General features: G+C 50.4%; 1 protein-coding gene across 2 annotated transcripts in view; it reads left to right on the top strand.

Annotated features, from left to right (window-relative positions):
* ZDHHC5 (zDHHC palmitoyltransferase 5) overlaps positions 1-8,079 on the top strand; it is a 41,972-nt gene extending 33,893 nt beyond the window's left edge. For both annotated transcript variants that reach the window (XM_048852879.2, XM_048852880.2), the window contains 5 exons: positions 1,205-1,337; positions 1,743-1,866; positions 3,545-3,657; positions 4,348-5,219; positions 6,193-8,079. In XM_048852879.2, the coding sequence (XP_048708836.1) occupies positions 1,205-1,337; positions 1,743-1,866; positions 3,545-3,657; positions 4,348-5,219; positions 6,193-6,358 (1,408 nt within the window). In that variant the 3' untranslated portion in view covers positions 6,359-8,079. The remainder of the gene's footprint in view (positions 1-1,204; positions 1,338-1,742; positions 1,867-3,544; positions 3,658-4,347; positions 5,220-6,192) is intronic.
* Positions 8,080-17,293: the final 9,214 nt, after the last annotated feature.

The raw sequence follows: 17,293 nt of genomic DNA, 5'->3' as shown, positions 1-17,293 counted from the left end.
TCCACCTTATAGTCCATTCATCCAATCCATACTTCTTGAACTTGCTGGCAAGAATACTGTGGGAGACCGTGTCAAAAGCTTTGCTCAAGTCAAGGAACAACACGTCCATCGCTTTTCCCTCATCCCCAGAGCCAGTTATCTCGTCATAGAAGGCAATTAGATTAGTCAGGCATGACTTGCCCTTGGTGAATCCATGCTGACTGTTCCTTATCACTTTCCTCTCCTCTCAGTGCTTCAGAATTGATTCCTTAAGGACCTGCTCCATGATTTTTCTAGGGACTGAGGTGAGGCTGACTGGCCTATAGTTCCCAGGATCCTCCTCCTTCCCCTTTTTTAAAGATGGGCACTACATTAGCCTTTTTCCAGTCGTCCGGGACTTCCCCCGATTGCCATGAGTTTTCAAAGATAATGGCCAATGGCTCTGCAGTCACAGCCGCCAACTCCTTTAGCACTCTTGGATGCAGAACATCCGGCCCCATGGACTTGTGCTCGTCCAGCTTTTCTAAATAGTCCCGAACCGTTTCTTTCTCCACAGAGGGCTGGTCACCTTCTCCCCATGCTGTGCTGCCCAGTGCAGTAATCTGGGAGCTGACCTTGTTCGTGAAGACAGAGGCAAAAAAGCATTGAGTACATTAGCTTTTTCCACATCCTCTGTCACTAGGTTGCCTCCCTCATTCAGTAAGGGACCCACACTTTCCTTGACTTTCTTCTTGTTGCTAACATACCTGAAGAAATCCTTCTTGTTACTCTTAACATCTCTTGCTAGCTGCAACTCCAGGTGTGATTTGGCCTTCCTGATTTCACTCCTGCATGCCCGAGCAATATCTTTATACTCTTCCCTGGTCACTTGTCCAATCTTCCACTTCTTGTAAGCTTCTTTTTTGTGTTTAAGATCAGCAAGGATTTCACTGTTAAGCCAAGCTGGTCACCTGCCATATTTACTATTCTTTCTACACATCGGGATGGTTTGTCCCTGTAACTCAATAAGGATTCTTTAAAATACAGCTAGCTCTCCTGGACTCCTTTCCCCCTCATGTTATTCTCCCAGGGGATCCTGCCCATCAGTTCCCTGAGGGAGTCAAAGTCTGCTTTTCTGAAGTCCAGGGTCTGTATTCTGCTGCTCTCCTTTCTTCCCTGGGCACTGGCCCAGCTCAACCACTCTCGTGTTGAGTCCAGTGCTTACCTCTCCCCTATGCTTCACTAGATACCTTGGACGACCAAAGGCAGAGCAGACTGTGTTGGTGAAGCCACCCTTCCTGCGGCCTGAGGTGTCGGATGGACAGGTCACTGTCAAGATAATGGACAATGGTATCCAGGCTGAACTGAAGAGAACAAAGGTGAGGAAGGAAGCATCTTAAGCAGAGAGAGCCCAGGGCGTGCAGTGTGCAGCCATGAGTAGGAACTGAGTGAGCCTTTCACGTGCTCCCATTTTTCCCCTCTGTGTGGTTTCACTGTGTGCATCCAGCCTGCCCCGCAACTGAAGTCTTGTTCCTTCCTTGTGGCGGCAACTGCTGCATGAGGCTCACACCCTCCATCTCTCTCTCCTCCCGGATAGCTCTGAGGCACCTCTTCCCTTCCCACCCAGCATCCGAGCCACACGTGGCCATGTTTCTGGGATGCCTTGTCAGTGCCAGGAGGCAGCAAGGCCCCTTTAACACCACCTCACTCTGCTGAGCCCAGCGAGGAGGACCTTGCGTCCTGCCCCACCCTTCTGATTGCTCCTCTGTCCTTTGTCTCTGCAGTCCAAAGGAAGCCTGGAGGTGATGGAGAGCCAGTCTGCCGACGCTGAGCCACCACCGCCCCCCAAGCCAGACCTCAGCCGCTACACAGGTCTGAGGACGCACTTAACCCTGGCCACCAATGAGGGTAAGGAAGGCATGCCAGGCTGACGAGCAGTTGTGCCCCACCCATCGCAGGGAAGGGAGCCCATGGGTGCAGACCAGGATCGAGGTGCATCGGCAGATCCCAGAGCTGGGATAGCAACAGGGGCTGCTGAGCAGAAGCAAAGTGCATCAGCAGAGCTGTGCATAGGAGCAGCTGGGCAGTTTTAGGAATGTCTCTTGGACCATTTGCAGGGCTTAGTTTGTGTGGCAGACAGCCTAGTGAAGGGCAAAGCAGAGCTAGTGACTGCGTTGCCTAGATTGCACTGATCCCTGGTTGGGAAGGTTGCTGCAGTGGCTCTCTGGACCAGTGAGTTAGAATGGTTTGTGCTGCTACCCTCGTGTGTGGGAAGCAGGGATCTAGAGGGGGCCTGAATCTTGTCTGTAGCCTATGTCACAATGGTGTTGCCTGTCCTGTTGTGTAGGTGGGAGTGCAGATGTTAGTGCTAATTTCCCTCGTGTAGGTTTTATTGCTGGCTCCTGACCTGCCATCTCTGTCCCTACTGGGAGAGGGAATCCAAGGGAATGTGTATGGAGAGGAGGCATGGTCTGGTGACTAGACTACCTTCCTGGGAGTCCAGAGCTCTGGGCTCTGACTGACTCACTTAGTGACACCTTGAGTGAATGGGTTCCCCTCTCTGTGCTGCAGTTTCTCCAAGTGTTTGCCTGCCTCTGAGAGATGGTTTTGAGCTCTTATCTGTGGGGAGAGGAAGCGTGAGCTACCGGTTAGAACACACAATGGATCATTGCAGATGAAGACACTGTCCTCATCCCAAGCTGTTTCCCAGCTGCCTGGACTCAACTGTTCATACTCCCCCCACAGGATGGGTCCATACTGCAATGTAGCGAGGCTCCATAGGCAGAACTACAGGGCGTGGTGGAAGAGGCAGCATTTGGACAGAATGGGGCTAGAGTGGAGGCAGTTCCAGGGTTAGTGGGGGAGGAGCTGGATCGGCAGGAGACGAGGCTTTGGGAGAGGTGGATAAGATCTGGGCGGGGCAGAGCCTGGAAGGTGACAGCAAGATGCTTGGCCTTGAGGCAGGAGGTGAGGGCAAGCTGTGACATCTGTAATGCCAGTTGGACAGAGCTCCCAAAATACCCAGCATGCCTCCCCATCCTCCCTCATCAGGAAGAGGAGAGCTGCAGGCTTCTGCCTGCGCTCAGAACAGGAAAGGCTCTTGTGTTGGAGCAGTGTTGAGACGATCCACAAAGCCCGTCCCCTGGGCACCAGGGCAGGACTGTCTCCCCGCAGCGTATCTCCAGCATGGTTAGAAATCCCCCAAGCAGTGGAGTCCCTTGAGTATTGCAAAGCCCAGTGTGGGGTTTCTCCAACAGTCACAGGACCCCTTGCTCAGCAGAATGGAGCCGAGAACCCATAACTCAGTGCTGGCCAGGCTGCACTCAGGGCTGGAAGCTGCCTGCCTGATCTCAGTGTTGGGAAATGGCCCTCTTGTTCCATTTCATCCGATTCCCAGTGCTGCCCTTTAGCCCATCTAACCCAGCTCCTCCCCCTCCTTGGCATCCCAACCCCCTCTCCCAGGCTCGGAGACGGTTCTCTCAGATCAGCATGATGACTGTGGTGTCTCTCAACTGCGGGGCGAGGACACTGCGGCGAGGCAGCGAATGCTGTATGTGAGTGTGTGTGTGTCTCTCTCCCCCCACAGACAGCAGCTTGCTAGGCAGGGACAGTCCTCCAACTCCGACCATGTACAAGTACCGCCCTGGCTACAGCAGCAGCAGCACCTCAGCCGCCATGCCGCACTCCACCAGTGCCAAGGTAATACTGCTCATGGAAGGCCCTGGGGGCTGGCCCAGACTGCAGGTGGGGAGTGACCCTTCTTAGGAGCTGCCTGTGGGCAGCTGGAGGCAGTGGAAGGGGGATATGCAAGGACTGAGTGTCTCAAAACTTGTCAGTTGGGTCCTGCCCCAGGCCACCCACCCAATCATTGCTATTGGGATGTAGTGTTATAAGGGGACAGGTTCCTGCCTCCCACAGGACTCAGGGTTGTCCTCAGAGAGCAGTGCTGGGACAGGGGACAGGGCCCTTCTGAAGGGGATGTTACCCCAGCTCCTGAAGCTGATGTCGCAGGGCAGTGCAGGGTGGGGTGCTGAGTTCTCCCGCCTTATCTCTTGGGGTGCGTCCCCTGCCCTGCCTCCAGGGATGCCCTATGCAAACCCTACAGGGCAGAGCTGGGGGGAACATGGGGGCTGGGCTGTAAGGGAGCTCCGGACCCTTTTAGAGGAGACCATACTTTGAGTTCCTCTGCCCTGTCTCTGGGGATGCCAGAGTGGAGTCTGCAGGGTGGAACCCTAGGAAATGGGGTAGGGGTTGGGCTGTCTCTAGAGGTGCCTTGTTCCAGCCCCCAGGACAGTATGGGGGTCAGGACGGGCTGGAGTGGGTCTCTAGTTTTGTGGGCATTAGGTATGGGGGTCTCTGACTATACCGTGCATCCCCTGTGCCCTGCAGCTGAGCCGAGGGGACAGCCTGAAGGAGCCCGCCTCCATCGTCGAGAGCAGCCGGAACCCCAGCTACCGGTCGGAGCCGAGCCTGGAGCCTGAGATCTTCCGCTCTCCCACCTTCGGCAAGAGCTTCCACTTTGACCCGCTGTCGAGCGGCTCGCGCTCCTCTAGCCTCAAGTCGGCCCAGGGCACAGGCTTTGAGCTGGGCCAGCTTCAGTCGATCCGCTCAGAGGGCACCACCTCCACCTCCTACAAGAGTCTGGTGAATCAGACGCGCAATGGCAGCTTATCCTATGACAGCCTGCTCACCCCTTCTGAAAGCCCTGATTTTGAGTCAGTGCAGGCTGGGCCAGAGCCGGAGGCCCCCATGGGCTACACCTCGCCCTTCCTTTCGGCCCGCATCACCCAGCAGCGTGAGGCCGACCTGCACAGCCGCTTCCCTGGTGCTGGCTCGCCCAAGCACCCACCCCCCTGCGAGGCCTCACCCATGCGCTATGACAATCTCTCTCGCCACATTGTGGCCTCCATGCAGGAGCGGGAGAAGCTGCTGCAGCAGTCACCTACCCCACCGCCCCTGGCTAGGGAGGAGGACACGGGGCTGGTAGACTCAGGCATCCAGTCAACACCAGGCTCCAGCAATGCCCCACGCACCAGCTCCTCCTCGGACGATTCGAAGCGCTCACCGCTGGGCAAGAACCCGCTGACCCGCCCGGTGCCACCCCGCTTCGGCAAACCGGAGCCACTCCGGGTACGCTCACCTGACCCACCCACTGCCCCACAGCTGGGCAAAGTCGTGTCTTACAGCAGCCAAAAACAGTCGCCTCAGGCCAGCATCCCGGAGACAGAGGAGGTGGCTTTGCAGCCATTGCTGGCGCCAAAGTAAGTACCAACTCTGCCTGCTGCGTGCTTCAAATGTTCTTTGACTCGGCGGGGGACAAGCTGCTTGAACGAGCACCCCACCGCCATGCCCACGGAGGCGCTCGGAGCCAACAGCATGCAGGAGGGAGAGGCTGGGGGTGATCCACAAGGAGTCCTGCCTGCCCTCCTCTGGCCCTTCCCCCTCTTCCCTTCAACACATGCACCAGAGAGCATGGTGTGAGACAAACCCTCTCCCCACCCCAGAGCCATTCCCCTTCCATGCCCTGCTCTGCCTCTCCCCCTCTCTAGGAAGTGCCCTGTGCCTGTGAGTTACCTCTCCCACCTCAGTGCAGTGTAGGGGTGTGAGACCTTCTGAGGAGTGTGGGGCGAGTTCTCCCTCTCCTTCCTGTGCCCAAAGAGAAAGTGAGGGTGTAGGTGTGTCTGCCCAACCCCTCCCTGGGGAGTGCACAGGCTGTGTGTGTGTCCGTGCCTACGTGTCCTACCCCTCCCTGGGGAGTGCACAGGCTGTGTGTGTGCGTGCCTACGTGTGCGACCCTGCCCTGGGGAGTGCACAGGCTGTGTGGGTATCTCCCATCCTTTGATCGGGGGGACAATGTGGATTCTAGCCCTCTTTCCTGGGGGAATTCAGGGCTTCCTCCCAGTATGCGATACTTCCTCCTAGTATCTTTCATCTTAGTGCAGTGGGGAATCTCTTTCCCAGAAGGGTGGGCTGGGCTCTGTCCACCTTCCTGGTTTGGTGTACTCCTGGCTTCTTGCCCCTTCCCTAGTACATACCCACTCTCCCCTTCCCACAGTCTGTCCTTGGGTGTTGGACACACCTCAAATCCTCCTTTTGTTCCCAATCTGTATGTGTGGATCCCCTCTCCATTCCCCTGCCATTGAGCGTGGCGTGCTGTGTGGTTGAAAGTTCCACCAATCCCAGCCCTGTGGTGTGTGGTCACTTCCTGACGCCCTTGTGTCCTTCCTTCCCCAGAGACGAGGTGCAGATGAGAACCGCCTACAGCAAGTCCAATGGGCAGCCCAAGAGTCTGGGCCCGGCCTCCCCCTCTCCTGGCCAGCCACCTCTCAGCAGCCCAACTCGAGGAGGAGTCAAGAAGGTCTCTGGAGTGGGCGGGACCACTTATGAGATCTCTGTATGAGGGGCGAAGCTCTCTCCCCACTGTCGCCTACTCCCTGGCTGATACCAGAACGCCTGGGCCCTGGTGGGCAGGGGGCATACTCAGGAGCAAGGCACCCCTGCTCTGTCACATGCATGGACATTTTCTAGAATCCTCCAGCTGCAGGGGGAAATAGCTGAGAGGACAGTGACCTTTTAAAATATGACCCCTGGGATTTGGGATGAAGCCTTGGGCACCCCCTAAATCATCACAGCTGCAATGCAGCCTGGATCCCCCTCCTCCTCCCAACCAGCTGAGAGACTGCAAATGTAGCACACGCTGCTGAAAGAAAGGGAGGAGGACTATCCCGGCAGCACCCCCAGCTGGTGGGGGGAGGCGCAGCCTGCAGTTGCGCCACCACCGATGGGCCAGACACTCGTGGACCTTGTGCAATCACTCGCCTCGTGCGGTAGGAACGGATCGTTTTTAAAACAAGGATAATTTTTTTTATGATTGTTACGGATTCTATTTTTTCCCCTCTTCTGAGTTACCAGGTGTGTGTATATATAAATATCTATATATAAATATAAATATAAAAGAAATTATATATCTACCAGAGAGGGAAGAATCGCCCCACAAGGGCCCAGGCCCCACGTGCCCTCTTAGGACACCCAGCCCCAGGAAGGACGACATGGGGATGTGTGCGTGTGTGTATAGAGTATATATGGCCAGGGGGTGGGGGACGGGGGGTTTCTACCACTGGTGCCTGGTTAATTCGAAAGGAGGCACCTGTGGAATTGCCAGTGTGGGAGGGATGGGAAAGTATTTTATAGTTAGGGACAAACACCAGGTCCTTGCTCATGTGATCCCAGGCTTGACCATTGCTCAGTGCTTCTGGGCCTGTCCTTCCTCTAGCAACCATGCTAGGGTCCTGGGCCCGGGCTGCCTTTTGTGTCTCATCTCCCCCTCTCTGGCTTCTCTGGTTCCTGGGCAGATTTCCTATCCTGGGGAAGCAAAGCAAGGGGGGAGAGCTGGAAGGCAGCCCTCCCACCCCCATCGTGCAGTGGTTAGGCGTGACCTCCCCTTTAGCTGGGTGGGGTGAGCAAATCCATGTCTCCCTTGTATGGGTGGGTTTAATTAAGGACTCAGTTTCCCATTTTTACAGCCTCCAGTATTCAGATGGGATGGGATGTGTCATGAAACTGACTCCCAGGAAAGTGGGGAGAATGGACTGTTGGGTTTCTTCTGTTTCCTGACTCTACCCCTTCCACAACAAACAGATGAGCTTGCACAGTGCTAGAGACATATCATTGGGGCTCAGAAGAGCACTGGGGGGGCTTGAGGGCTGTGTTCCCCTGTATAGAGATTTGACCTGTACCTAATCCCTCGCCTACAGACAATTTTAGCCATTCTTCTCTCTGATGTTTTTACATTTCTTATTTTTGATGGTTCCGTTACGGTTTCTCACTGTCACATGATTGTTTTTTATTTCCAAACTGGGGAAGAATAAAAAAAGAGGAAACCAAACCAAACCCCAAAAAGCAATATTTTCATGTCATATGCCAAAAAATTTTTAGACATCCACACCAAAACCCCATGAAAATCTAAAGCAAACCAAGCAGAAATCCAACCTAATCTCCAGGCACTACTTGACTCTTTCTCTATGGCAATATCTCTCTTGTGGCCTCCACAGAGCCGCACTTTTATTTTTTATTATGATTAGCCATTTTAAAATGAGGAATTAAAAAAAATCTAATAAGCCACCCCTCCAGGCTTGTGTGGTTTTTGTTTCATTTTCCTAGGGGGAGGTGTTGTCTCCTTTGGTATCTTCCTTTCCCATTATTCCATCCAAAAGAAAGATTTGCAGCAGAATCGCCTACGTCTTGAAGAGCCAGAAAATCAAAGAATTAACCTGAGGGCTGAGTTGCCAAGAGAGGTCTCCAGAAGGTACATGAGTGGGTCCTCGCTCTGTTCTAAGCTGTGGTAGCAAAGGGGAAGGCCTGCTTGCTAATGAGGCGTAACTGCTAGCAGTGGTCAGTTCCTTGTTACCTGGTGGTGTGTGAGGAGCGACAAGACAAATTGACTTTGGAAACTATCCGTGAAGGGCAACTATTGATGAGTCTGTCAGAGCTTGCAAGTAGGGCATCTACATAACCTCAAGGGGGCAAGGGCCTGGCTGTGAAACAGGCAGAGCTTGCACTTTGGGGAAGATGGAGGCTGATGGTAATGAAAGAGATGGAAAATAAGGGCGCCGCCCAGCCCTCCCCACTTGATCTATTCCATCAAATGGTAAAGGAAAGTTTTCTGGGTATGAAACCTGCCTAAGCAGCAACTAGAGCTTCAAGCATGCCCAGCACACCCAGCAGGCCCACTGTGTAACCAGGTGTAGGAGCATGCTAGGCTCTATCCAATCAGCAAAACACTTCAAGATAGCAAAAGGTTCCTGCATGAATAGCCAGGTTCTTTGATAGTATCTGGAAACCTCTGCCTATCCGATGAAGATTAAAGGCCTTCTCCCTCCCTAATCTCAAATCTGTGGGTCCCTGATCATTTCCACAGAGTCCCCAAATGGCATTCCTCAATTGAGCTGTTGGGCTTAACTGTATCAGGAAGAACTACTGCTGGAAATCCACTCCTGACAAATAAAGCCATTGAGCCTGAGCTACCATCGTAGGGAGCGTGTCCAAATAACTCCTGAAACTGTAAAGTTTCAGGGCCTTGGCTCATCCTGGATTTCTGAGATCTCAAATGCTAGGTAAGTTCAAACCAGTGCCTGGTACTGATAGAGGAAGGTTGCTAGTTGTGGACCTTGTGGTAAAATGGGTTCTAGCGATGGATCTCCAATTCCTGGTGGGGACCAGCACTGTCAATATAAGATGTGGTCGCTGTGTGCCAGTGTCGGCACCACATGCATTCAGGTCCACATACATGGTTTCAAAAGCCACTGTCAAGTTGTTACAGCAAGTGATGCAAATATACAAATACGTCCTAATCAGCCATGGTTTTCAAGGAGACCAACTAGAGGCACCTTTAAAAGGGCCTAAATTTCAGAAAATGATGAGCACCCACCCTCCAAAAATCAGGCCCCATTAAGATGTCTCCATTGGGGCTCCCTAAAATCTCTAGACACTTCTGAAAATGTTGGTCAAGTGTGTATATATAAAAAATGGATATTTCAGCCTGAACTCGAATGAGCCCTGGCTTGCTTTTTGGGTAATGTACATGCCTTACCTTGATTTTGGTATCAAAACATTTTCTTTTAAGAGATATTATGGGAAATATCAATATATACTGGCAGGTTTCAGAGCAACAGCCGTGTTAGTCCGTATTCGCAAAAAGAAAAGGAGTACTTGTGGCACCTTAGAGACTATGGTTAGTCTCTAAGGTGCCACAAGTACTCCTTTTCTTTTTGCTAATATATACTGGATTCTTCTTCTAGTGATTACACATGTCCATTCCAATATAGGGGAGTGCATGCCCCGAGCACGGTCACTGGAAATTTTTCCTTCGGTGGTATCTGTCAAGGTGGCTCTTGTGCCCAGTGGTGCCATGCGCTCATAGCGCTGGTATGAAGGGCACAACCGACCCCATGTCCTCTCAGTTTCTTCTTACCGTCCATGACTGTTGCTGGGACTGTTCCCCTTGCTGTGGCGAGCGTCTCTCCGAGGGAAGGGCACATTCATCCCATCAGGCTGTACCCAATCCAGCCTCTGGTACCGAGGCCAGTGCTGAGCTTCAGAAGCCAGTTCTGTGGGATCTCGTTGGTGCAGAAGGAGAGGAATACCCTCAGCTGCTGCAAGCTTTCTCTCTGGACGAGGCTGTGTCGGGCCAGGAATGTCACCTCCCCAAGACAACTATAAGGCCCACCAGGAGCTACTGAAGAGGGTGACCTCAAACTTGGGCTTGCAGGTGGAGGTAGTGAAAGAATCCTCCCATAGCCTGATTGACATTCTGGCCACAGCACGGTTGTCAAAAGTAGCCCTGCCCCTCAATGAGACCATTATGGACCCAGTGAAAGCCCTGTGGCAAATCCCAACTTCCTTTAACTCTCACCTCAAGAAGAGCTGAGAGGAAGTACTTGATTGGGGTCTGGAACAGCTGCATTATGAGGAGAGATTAATAAAACTGGGACTTTTCTGTTTGGAAAAGAGACTACTGGGGGGATATGATTGAGGTCTATAAAGTTATGACTGGTGTGGAGAAAGTAAATAAGGAAGTATTATTTACTCATAACACAAGAACTAGGGGTCACCAAATGAAATTAATAGGCAGCAGGTTTAAAACAAATGTATTTTTTCACATAACGCACAGTCAACCTTTGGAACTCCTTGCCAGAGGATGTTGTGAAGGCCAAGACTATAACAGGATTCAAAAAAGAACTAGATAAATTCATGGAGGATAGATCCATCAATGGCTATTAGCCAGGATGGGCAGAGATGGTGTCCCTAGCCTCTGTTTGCCAGAAGCCCATCATCCATTCCCAGCTTCTGGCAAACAGAAGCTAGGGACACCATCTCTGCCCATCCTGGCTAATAGCCATTGATGGACCTATCCTCCATGAATTTATCTACTTCTTCTTTGAAGCCTGTTATAGTCTTGGTCTTCACAACGTCCTCTGGCAAGGAGTTCCATAGGTTGACTGTGGTGGATCACTTGATGATTTTATCTGTTCTGTTCATTCCCTCTGGGGTACCTTTGGCTGCTGTCGGCAGACAGGATACTGGGCTGGATGGATCTTTGGTCTGACCCAATATGGCTGTTCTTATGTTCTCATGTGCCTGCCCAGGTTTATGAATTCCTCTATACTCATCCCCTCCTTCTTCCCGGATACTTAGTGGTGTCTGCAGCCAACGAAAGAGAGAGCAAGGTCTGCAGGGGGTGGTGACTCAGGCAAAGGACTCCCAAGAAGCTGGAGCTTTTCAGTAAAAAAGTTTACCGGGGGGCTGCACTCCATGTTGAAGCTCAAGGAGTCGCTTCCCCAAGAGTCCAGGCAGGAGTTGTCAGTGATGGAAGAAGGGAAGTCGATAGCCAGGGCTTCATTGCACGCTGCCCTGGATGCGGTGGATTCAATGGCCAGGTCCATAGCCACCACAGTAGTAGTCTCCAGCATGAGGTCCAGCAAACCCTTCAAGGCTCCCCTGCGAGGGAGCTTTGCTCTTTTCAGAGCAGACTGATGCTAAGCTCCATGGGCTCAAAGAATCCAGAGCGACCCTCAAGTCCCTGAGTTTGTATACCCTTTTTGCTCATATCAGAATGTGGTCAATATATTATTGGATGTTGTGAGTTTATACATCCAGTTGAGAGAGTCTTCATGTGTTTGTCATCATGCCTCAGGACATTCTGGATTCACTGAGGTGGTGGACAAACAAATGTTCTTCCAGGTGTGCTATTCATCCCCCTTCCCCATCAGTGATAACATGGGATGCATCCAACATGGAATGGAGAGCCCATGTGTCTCAATTTACAATCAGGGGCTTTCCAAGAAAAGACCATACACATTAGTGTGTTAGAATTAAGAGCCATCCGTCTGGTACTCAGATCATTCCTCATATATAATGGAGCATGGTGCAGGTATCGACAGACAATACAACTGCTGTGTATTATCTGAACAAACCAGGGGGAGTTTGCTTGTTCCAGTTATGTGCTGATTGGTGTATTCTGCATGAGATCTATCTGGTGGTCCTGTATTTAGCATGGGAAAGCAACCTGCTAGCAGATCATCTCAGCAGGGACAGTTCTCAAATTTCAAGAGCTCCAAGTAACCTTAGAGTGGTCCCTGAAGGACTGAGTAATTCAAGATATCTTTTCCTACTGGGGTCAATTCAAGGCACACCTGTTTTGTGATTGAAAAATGCCCCATCTTCTGTTCAATAGCTGGGAGGAACCGTCAGTCCCTTTCAGATGCCTTCCTTCTACACTGGCGAAAGGGGGCTTTGTCCCCGGCATTCAGAAAAAGGGGAAGGAGATTTGGCAGGACAGGGCAAGCATGATTTGGATTGCTCCAGCTTGGCCAACAGCAGTAGTACATCTGCGTCAACTGTCAGACGGATGGTATGTGTGTCTTCCACTGTCTTTGGATATTTTGTCACAGCAACGAGGCAGGATGCTCCATCCAGACCCACAGTCTCTTCATCTAACTGCGTGGGCCATCGGACTTTGCCTAAGTTGTGAGCAGTCATGTTCTTCCTTGGTACAGAATGTACTGCTCATTTTTATTGACAAGACTATGTTACCAATGTAACTGACTAGATTTGTTGCTTGGATGGAGAGAAAATCTGATTCTCCAGCTTCTGTACCCCGTGTTCTGGAGTATTTAATGTGTGTCAAGTCTGAAGGATTGTCTTATCCTTCTTTTAAGAGTTCACTTGGCTGCTATTTCAGCTTACGGTGATTTGATTGAGGGTAGATTGTTGTTTGTCCATGATTCCGTCAAAAGGTTTATGAAGGGGATGTCCAACATATGTCCTGCTTCAAGGGAATCTTGTCCCATCTTGGGTCCTTAATTTGGTATTATCTATATAAGGTCACCCCTTTGAACCCAAATTAGAGTGTTCATTATTTTATTTAATGGTTAAAGGAGGGCTTAATCACTATTACATCAGCCAGAAGAGTGAATGAACTACATGCTCTGGTGGCTGACCTGCCATTTACTAGTCTTCACAGAGACAAAGTGGTTCTTAGACCTGATCCTAGTTTTTTTATTAAAAGTAGTGTTTGAATTTCACATCAGTCAGATAACTAATTTGCCAGTTTTCTTTCCCAACCTTCATGCTAGTAAAGTGGAGCCTACGTTGTAAGACAACCTGTTAGGTTGTAAGACCACTCTTGTTTACTACTTAGGTAGAACTAAGAGTTTAAGGATGTCATCCAGACTGTTTCTTATGCTAAGATTCATATGGGTCATAGCTTGTCTGCTCAGTCTGTTTCCAGATGGGGTGAGCAATGAATTGTGCGATGTTATGAGTTAGCACAAGTTCCTGAGCTGCCTGTCATATTCGTGCACCTTCCCCTCTTTCTCAGAGACCTATCCTGGTCTTCTGGGTTGGCGGTGAAAGGAACTGAGGCGCCCTTGGAATTTTCAGAGACATTGAGGAGAGGAGTAGGAGGTGGTGCACGTGGCTTGGAGAAGGTTCTACCATAAAGCACCACCAGGCAGGTCAGTATCCGTAACTGTGGATATGCAGAGTCATCGAAAAGAGCTCCAGTTCCAAGTAACCTTCATTTTTTCATTAGTAGATCAAAGGATTAGCATTCCCAGTACTTTGGGGCCCTGATCTTGGTTGGAGCCTCCTGCAATATAAAGAAGACAAGATTGTGGATGCAGTGCTGTCTCTTATTAGCCCAACTTCTGTGGGTGACACAAGCGTTTGAGGTCCACAGAGCTCTTCTTCAGCTGTGTGTAAGCTTGAAAGCTCTTTCTCACCAGCAGAAGCTGGTCCAATCCAAGATGTTACTTCACCCAACATGTCTCTGATATCCTGGGTCCAACACAGCTACGACAACACTGCATAAGATAATATTGTGAGAGTTTCTAGGGTTGAGTGGATAAGTCTTGGGTCTAACAGCAAAGATCAGGGCTCTACCACAAACCTCCTCAGTGATCTTTTAAGTCATTTATATTTTGTTTACCCCATCTAGAAAGTGGACTCGTGCACATTCCCCTTTGGCCAACAGGGAATGTAGGAGGCCAGTATCTCAGCCTGGGTTGGAGGCTGCTAAGAATATTCTCTCACCTGGTTTTCTCCCTGCTTTCATTGACAGAATTGTGTCTGAGTTTTCAAATAGGTGGCAGTTTCTTAAACTCTTGACTATTCTGCCCTTGAAAACTTGCCTCTTTCATAAGCCAGCATCAGTCCACCTCTGTTTCAAATTGTGTGGTGTAATGTGACAGTTGGTCTGAAAGAGGGATGTGAACATGCAGTACTGCTAAAATCTCAAATGAAGAGGGAGCCATTTTGGAGTTGTCTTCTCTGAAAACCAATTAACTGATCAAGTATGCAGGGCATTTGCTAGTTGTCAGACTTGGTACTAAAACTTTGAAAGCATGAGGCTATTTGTGTTTGGAATTACAAGATCAGCTTTATAAATGGACTGGCATCCATGGCACCTTACCAGTCATCTTTCCATAAGAAACCACCTCCCTCTGTAGAGAACTCTGCCTAGAACTCTGGTGCTGCAGCATCGCAAATGCTGTCCTGTCCTGTTGAGCGAGAGGAAGATCTGCTAGCCGTTGGCTATAGTGGGACCCTTATTTTCTTTCTAAACTTCAGTCAGCTGATGATCTCTCATACAATGAATGATTCTACTTCCACTGAAATTAGTGACCAAAAAATGACATTGAAATTAGTGGGAGTAAAATTGGGTCCAAGAGTCTCCCCAACAAAAATGAATAGCGTTAATTTATTTCCTTCAAATACAGCTGGGTCACAAGTTTCAAAGTATAGTGACAAGATGGTCAGTTTGAAGAGTGGTGAAGTCACTTTTGAGCTACAGCGGGACACAGAAATGTTACAGCAAAAGTCTGAAATCAGGGTAATTTTTGTAACAACCTGTTTGAATAAACCTCAGACTTTGCAGAAACCGTCTCCTGTGCATTCCAAGCAAATCTGGACTTTTTTAGGACAAACACATTTTCCGAACTAGTGTTTCAAACAGTGTTAGTGTACAGATTTGTGTAAGGAGGACGTGGGCTGGAATGAGCCTTAGGAGAGCTGGGTTCAATTCCAACGCTCATAGACTTCCTATGCCGTTGGACAAGTTGCTTGGACCTTACTGTCTCTGGGCTTCAGGTCCCTATTGGTAAAAGAGGAATAACACTCCCCTGCCTCCACAGGGGTCATTGTTTGTGAGGCCCTCAGATACGGCAGTAATGGGAGCCATCTAAACACCTAGAGAGAGCTAGGTAGTAGCTGTCTGCATGGAAAGGTGGTTTCTCCATCAGACTAACAACACTTTGGAAGGATTTAAAAATTCTGTTCTACCAGTGGGCTGCTGAGTCATGAGAATTCCCCTTCTATTACCCAAAGCCTCATCCCTGTGGGACAGCTGGAATACATAGCTGCTTGCCAAGGGTCAGTTTCAAAAGCCTCTAACACTCTGGGGTGTTGTAGGCATAGCAGAATCAGCAGCAGAGACTACCCCAGGAAGGTTGCAGCCCATGGTTGTAACTTTTTATGGGAGCTATGGCATATCTGTACAAGAGGCCATCCTCAAGGGCTCCAGACCACACAGCTCCCCATACCTCTAACAGTCCCTTGGACATGCACTGACTTGGGAGCACTTGAGATACAGAATTACTGCCTAAATTCCACCAGTCCAAACTGTAGTGACCACAGATGCACCTGCCCTGGGAATTAGGAGCCTACTCTTGGGGTGCAGGATCTCTGCAGGAATCCAAACATCCTGGAGCAGAGGTGGCTCCTGTCTGTGCTTTGGGCATAGGTGTTCTAGAAGATAACTCTGATTCAGTCGGGTCACAGTTTCACGTAGACAACAGTGAGGGATAGGTTCTCTTCTGTGTTGAGTAGCTATGGAGGTGGGGCAGTGGAACCTGGCTCACCTAATATGTCCTAAGTGTCAACCTGAGGGAGAAGGAAGAACATGAACCCAGCCAAGCCCAGCCCAGTGGTGATACCCCCCCCCCCCCAGGTGTGGCATCTAGGTCAAGCAAATCACTTTTTGTGGATCACCCCAAGAGGACTCTGGCTGCCATGCCTCTGAACATAGCTGCTCTTTCTGCAACCCTCTGCTGATGGAGGTCTTTCTTATCCTCTGGGAAAGGACTATCATGTATATCTCCTATGGTAGGGCCTTGACAAACCTTTGGAGAGAGACCGATTCCAGGGTCTTCATGTCTCCACATGGATCAGGACAATGCTGAATGCACTCACGTTAGAGACAGCCAGGGCCCATTCCATCAGGTGGACTCTTCTGTGCATTCTGACCCTGGCTCACTATCTGTGGGGGACTGGTCCTCACATAAGTTACCTGGTATGAGGCCATCAGTCCTGGCTGTACTGTAACTGGACTCATGTTGCTAGCGCAGTCCTAGCAGAGATTCCTGGAGGAGCACAGAGTTTTCTTCTTAGTCTATGAACCAATTTCCAATGCTCTGCTTGTGCACTATTCATATCTAGGATGTTTAGCAACAGCCAGTCTTGTTCTCAGGCTTGGAGCTGGGGCTTGGTTTAGAGTCAATGTGCATCAAAACCTCTTGTCTGCTCAGAAATGGTCAAAGGTGGGGAATAAAGCTTGTGACCTGGCGTGAAGCAGCTGTAATGCATCCCTCCCATGTGATTGAGTTGCCCTTTGGCTGTGAGGGCTAACAGGGCTGCCCTTAGTGAAGTCAACTGTAAAACCCCCACTGTGATGTCTGGCTACTATTTCAACTTTCCATACTGTAGCCAGCCAGCCCTGATTGTCCAGCTACTTGTCATTGGAGTTGTAAGGTGCTTATTGAAGATCCCAATGTGATGGGGATATGGATGCAGCCCATGCAAAGTGGCCAAAAGCTCAGCCTGTGCTTCTTGATACTTCACAAGTCAAATGTCTAATGGGGTAAGTTTTCTTCAGTGTCAATCTCCTTGGCTCATAGGGACCTTCCTCCCCTACACTGGACTCCATGGAGATACTGCTATGCTGGCCTCCTGCAACATTCCTCCCTGCAGTAGTGACCACTTCACCTCTGTGGATTGTCCTGCAGTGTTGTTCCCATCTCTGTGAGGTCCTTCTCCACAAATTAATAGCAAAGGGCCCCTCACTTGTGATGTGGTGCTGTCTATGCTAAACCTTTTAGCAGGGCCAGTGCTTGTAGAGGCCCATAGGGGAGGATCTTTCCATACTATGAGTGGACTCATCTGTGTGCGGGTGGCATCTGAAATCAAGGCACAGGCTCAAACTGGCTGGGAGAAACCACTGCACTTTGCTGGCCACTGTTCAGAAAGGAGCAGCAGCTCTGAGAATGAGGTTGAAGCAAGA

This window comes from Caretta caretta, chromosome 6 (genome assembly GCF_965140235.1).
Source record: "Caretta caretta isolate rCarCar2 chromosome 6, rCarCar1.hap1, whole genome shotgun sequence".
In the NCBI taxonomy this organism is placed as follows: domain Eukaryota; kingdom Metazoa; phylum Chordata; order Testudines; family Cheloniidae; genus Caretta; species Caretta caretta.
The sequence above is the reverse complement of the archived record's forward strand: the minus strand, read 5'-3'. Positions and strand labels throughout refer to the sequence as shown.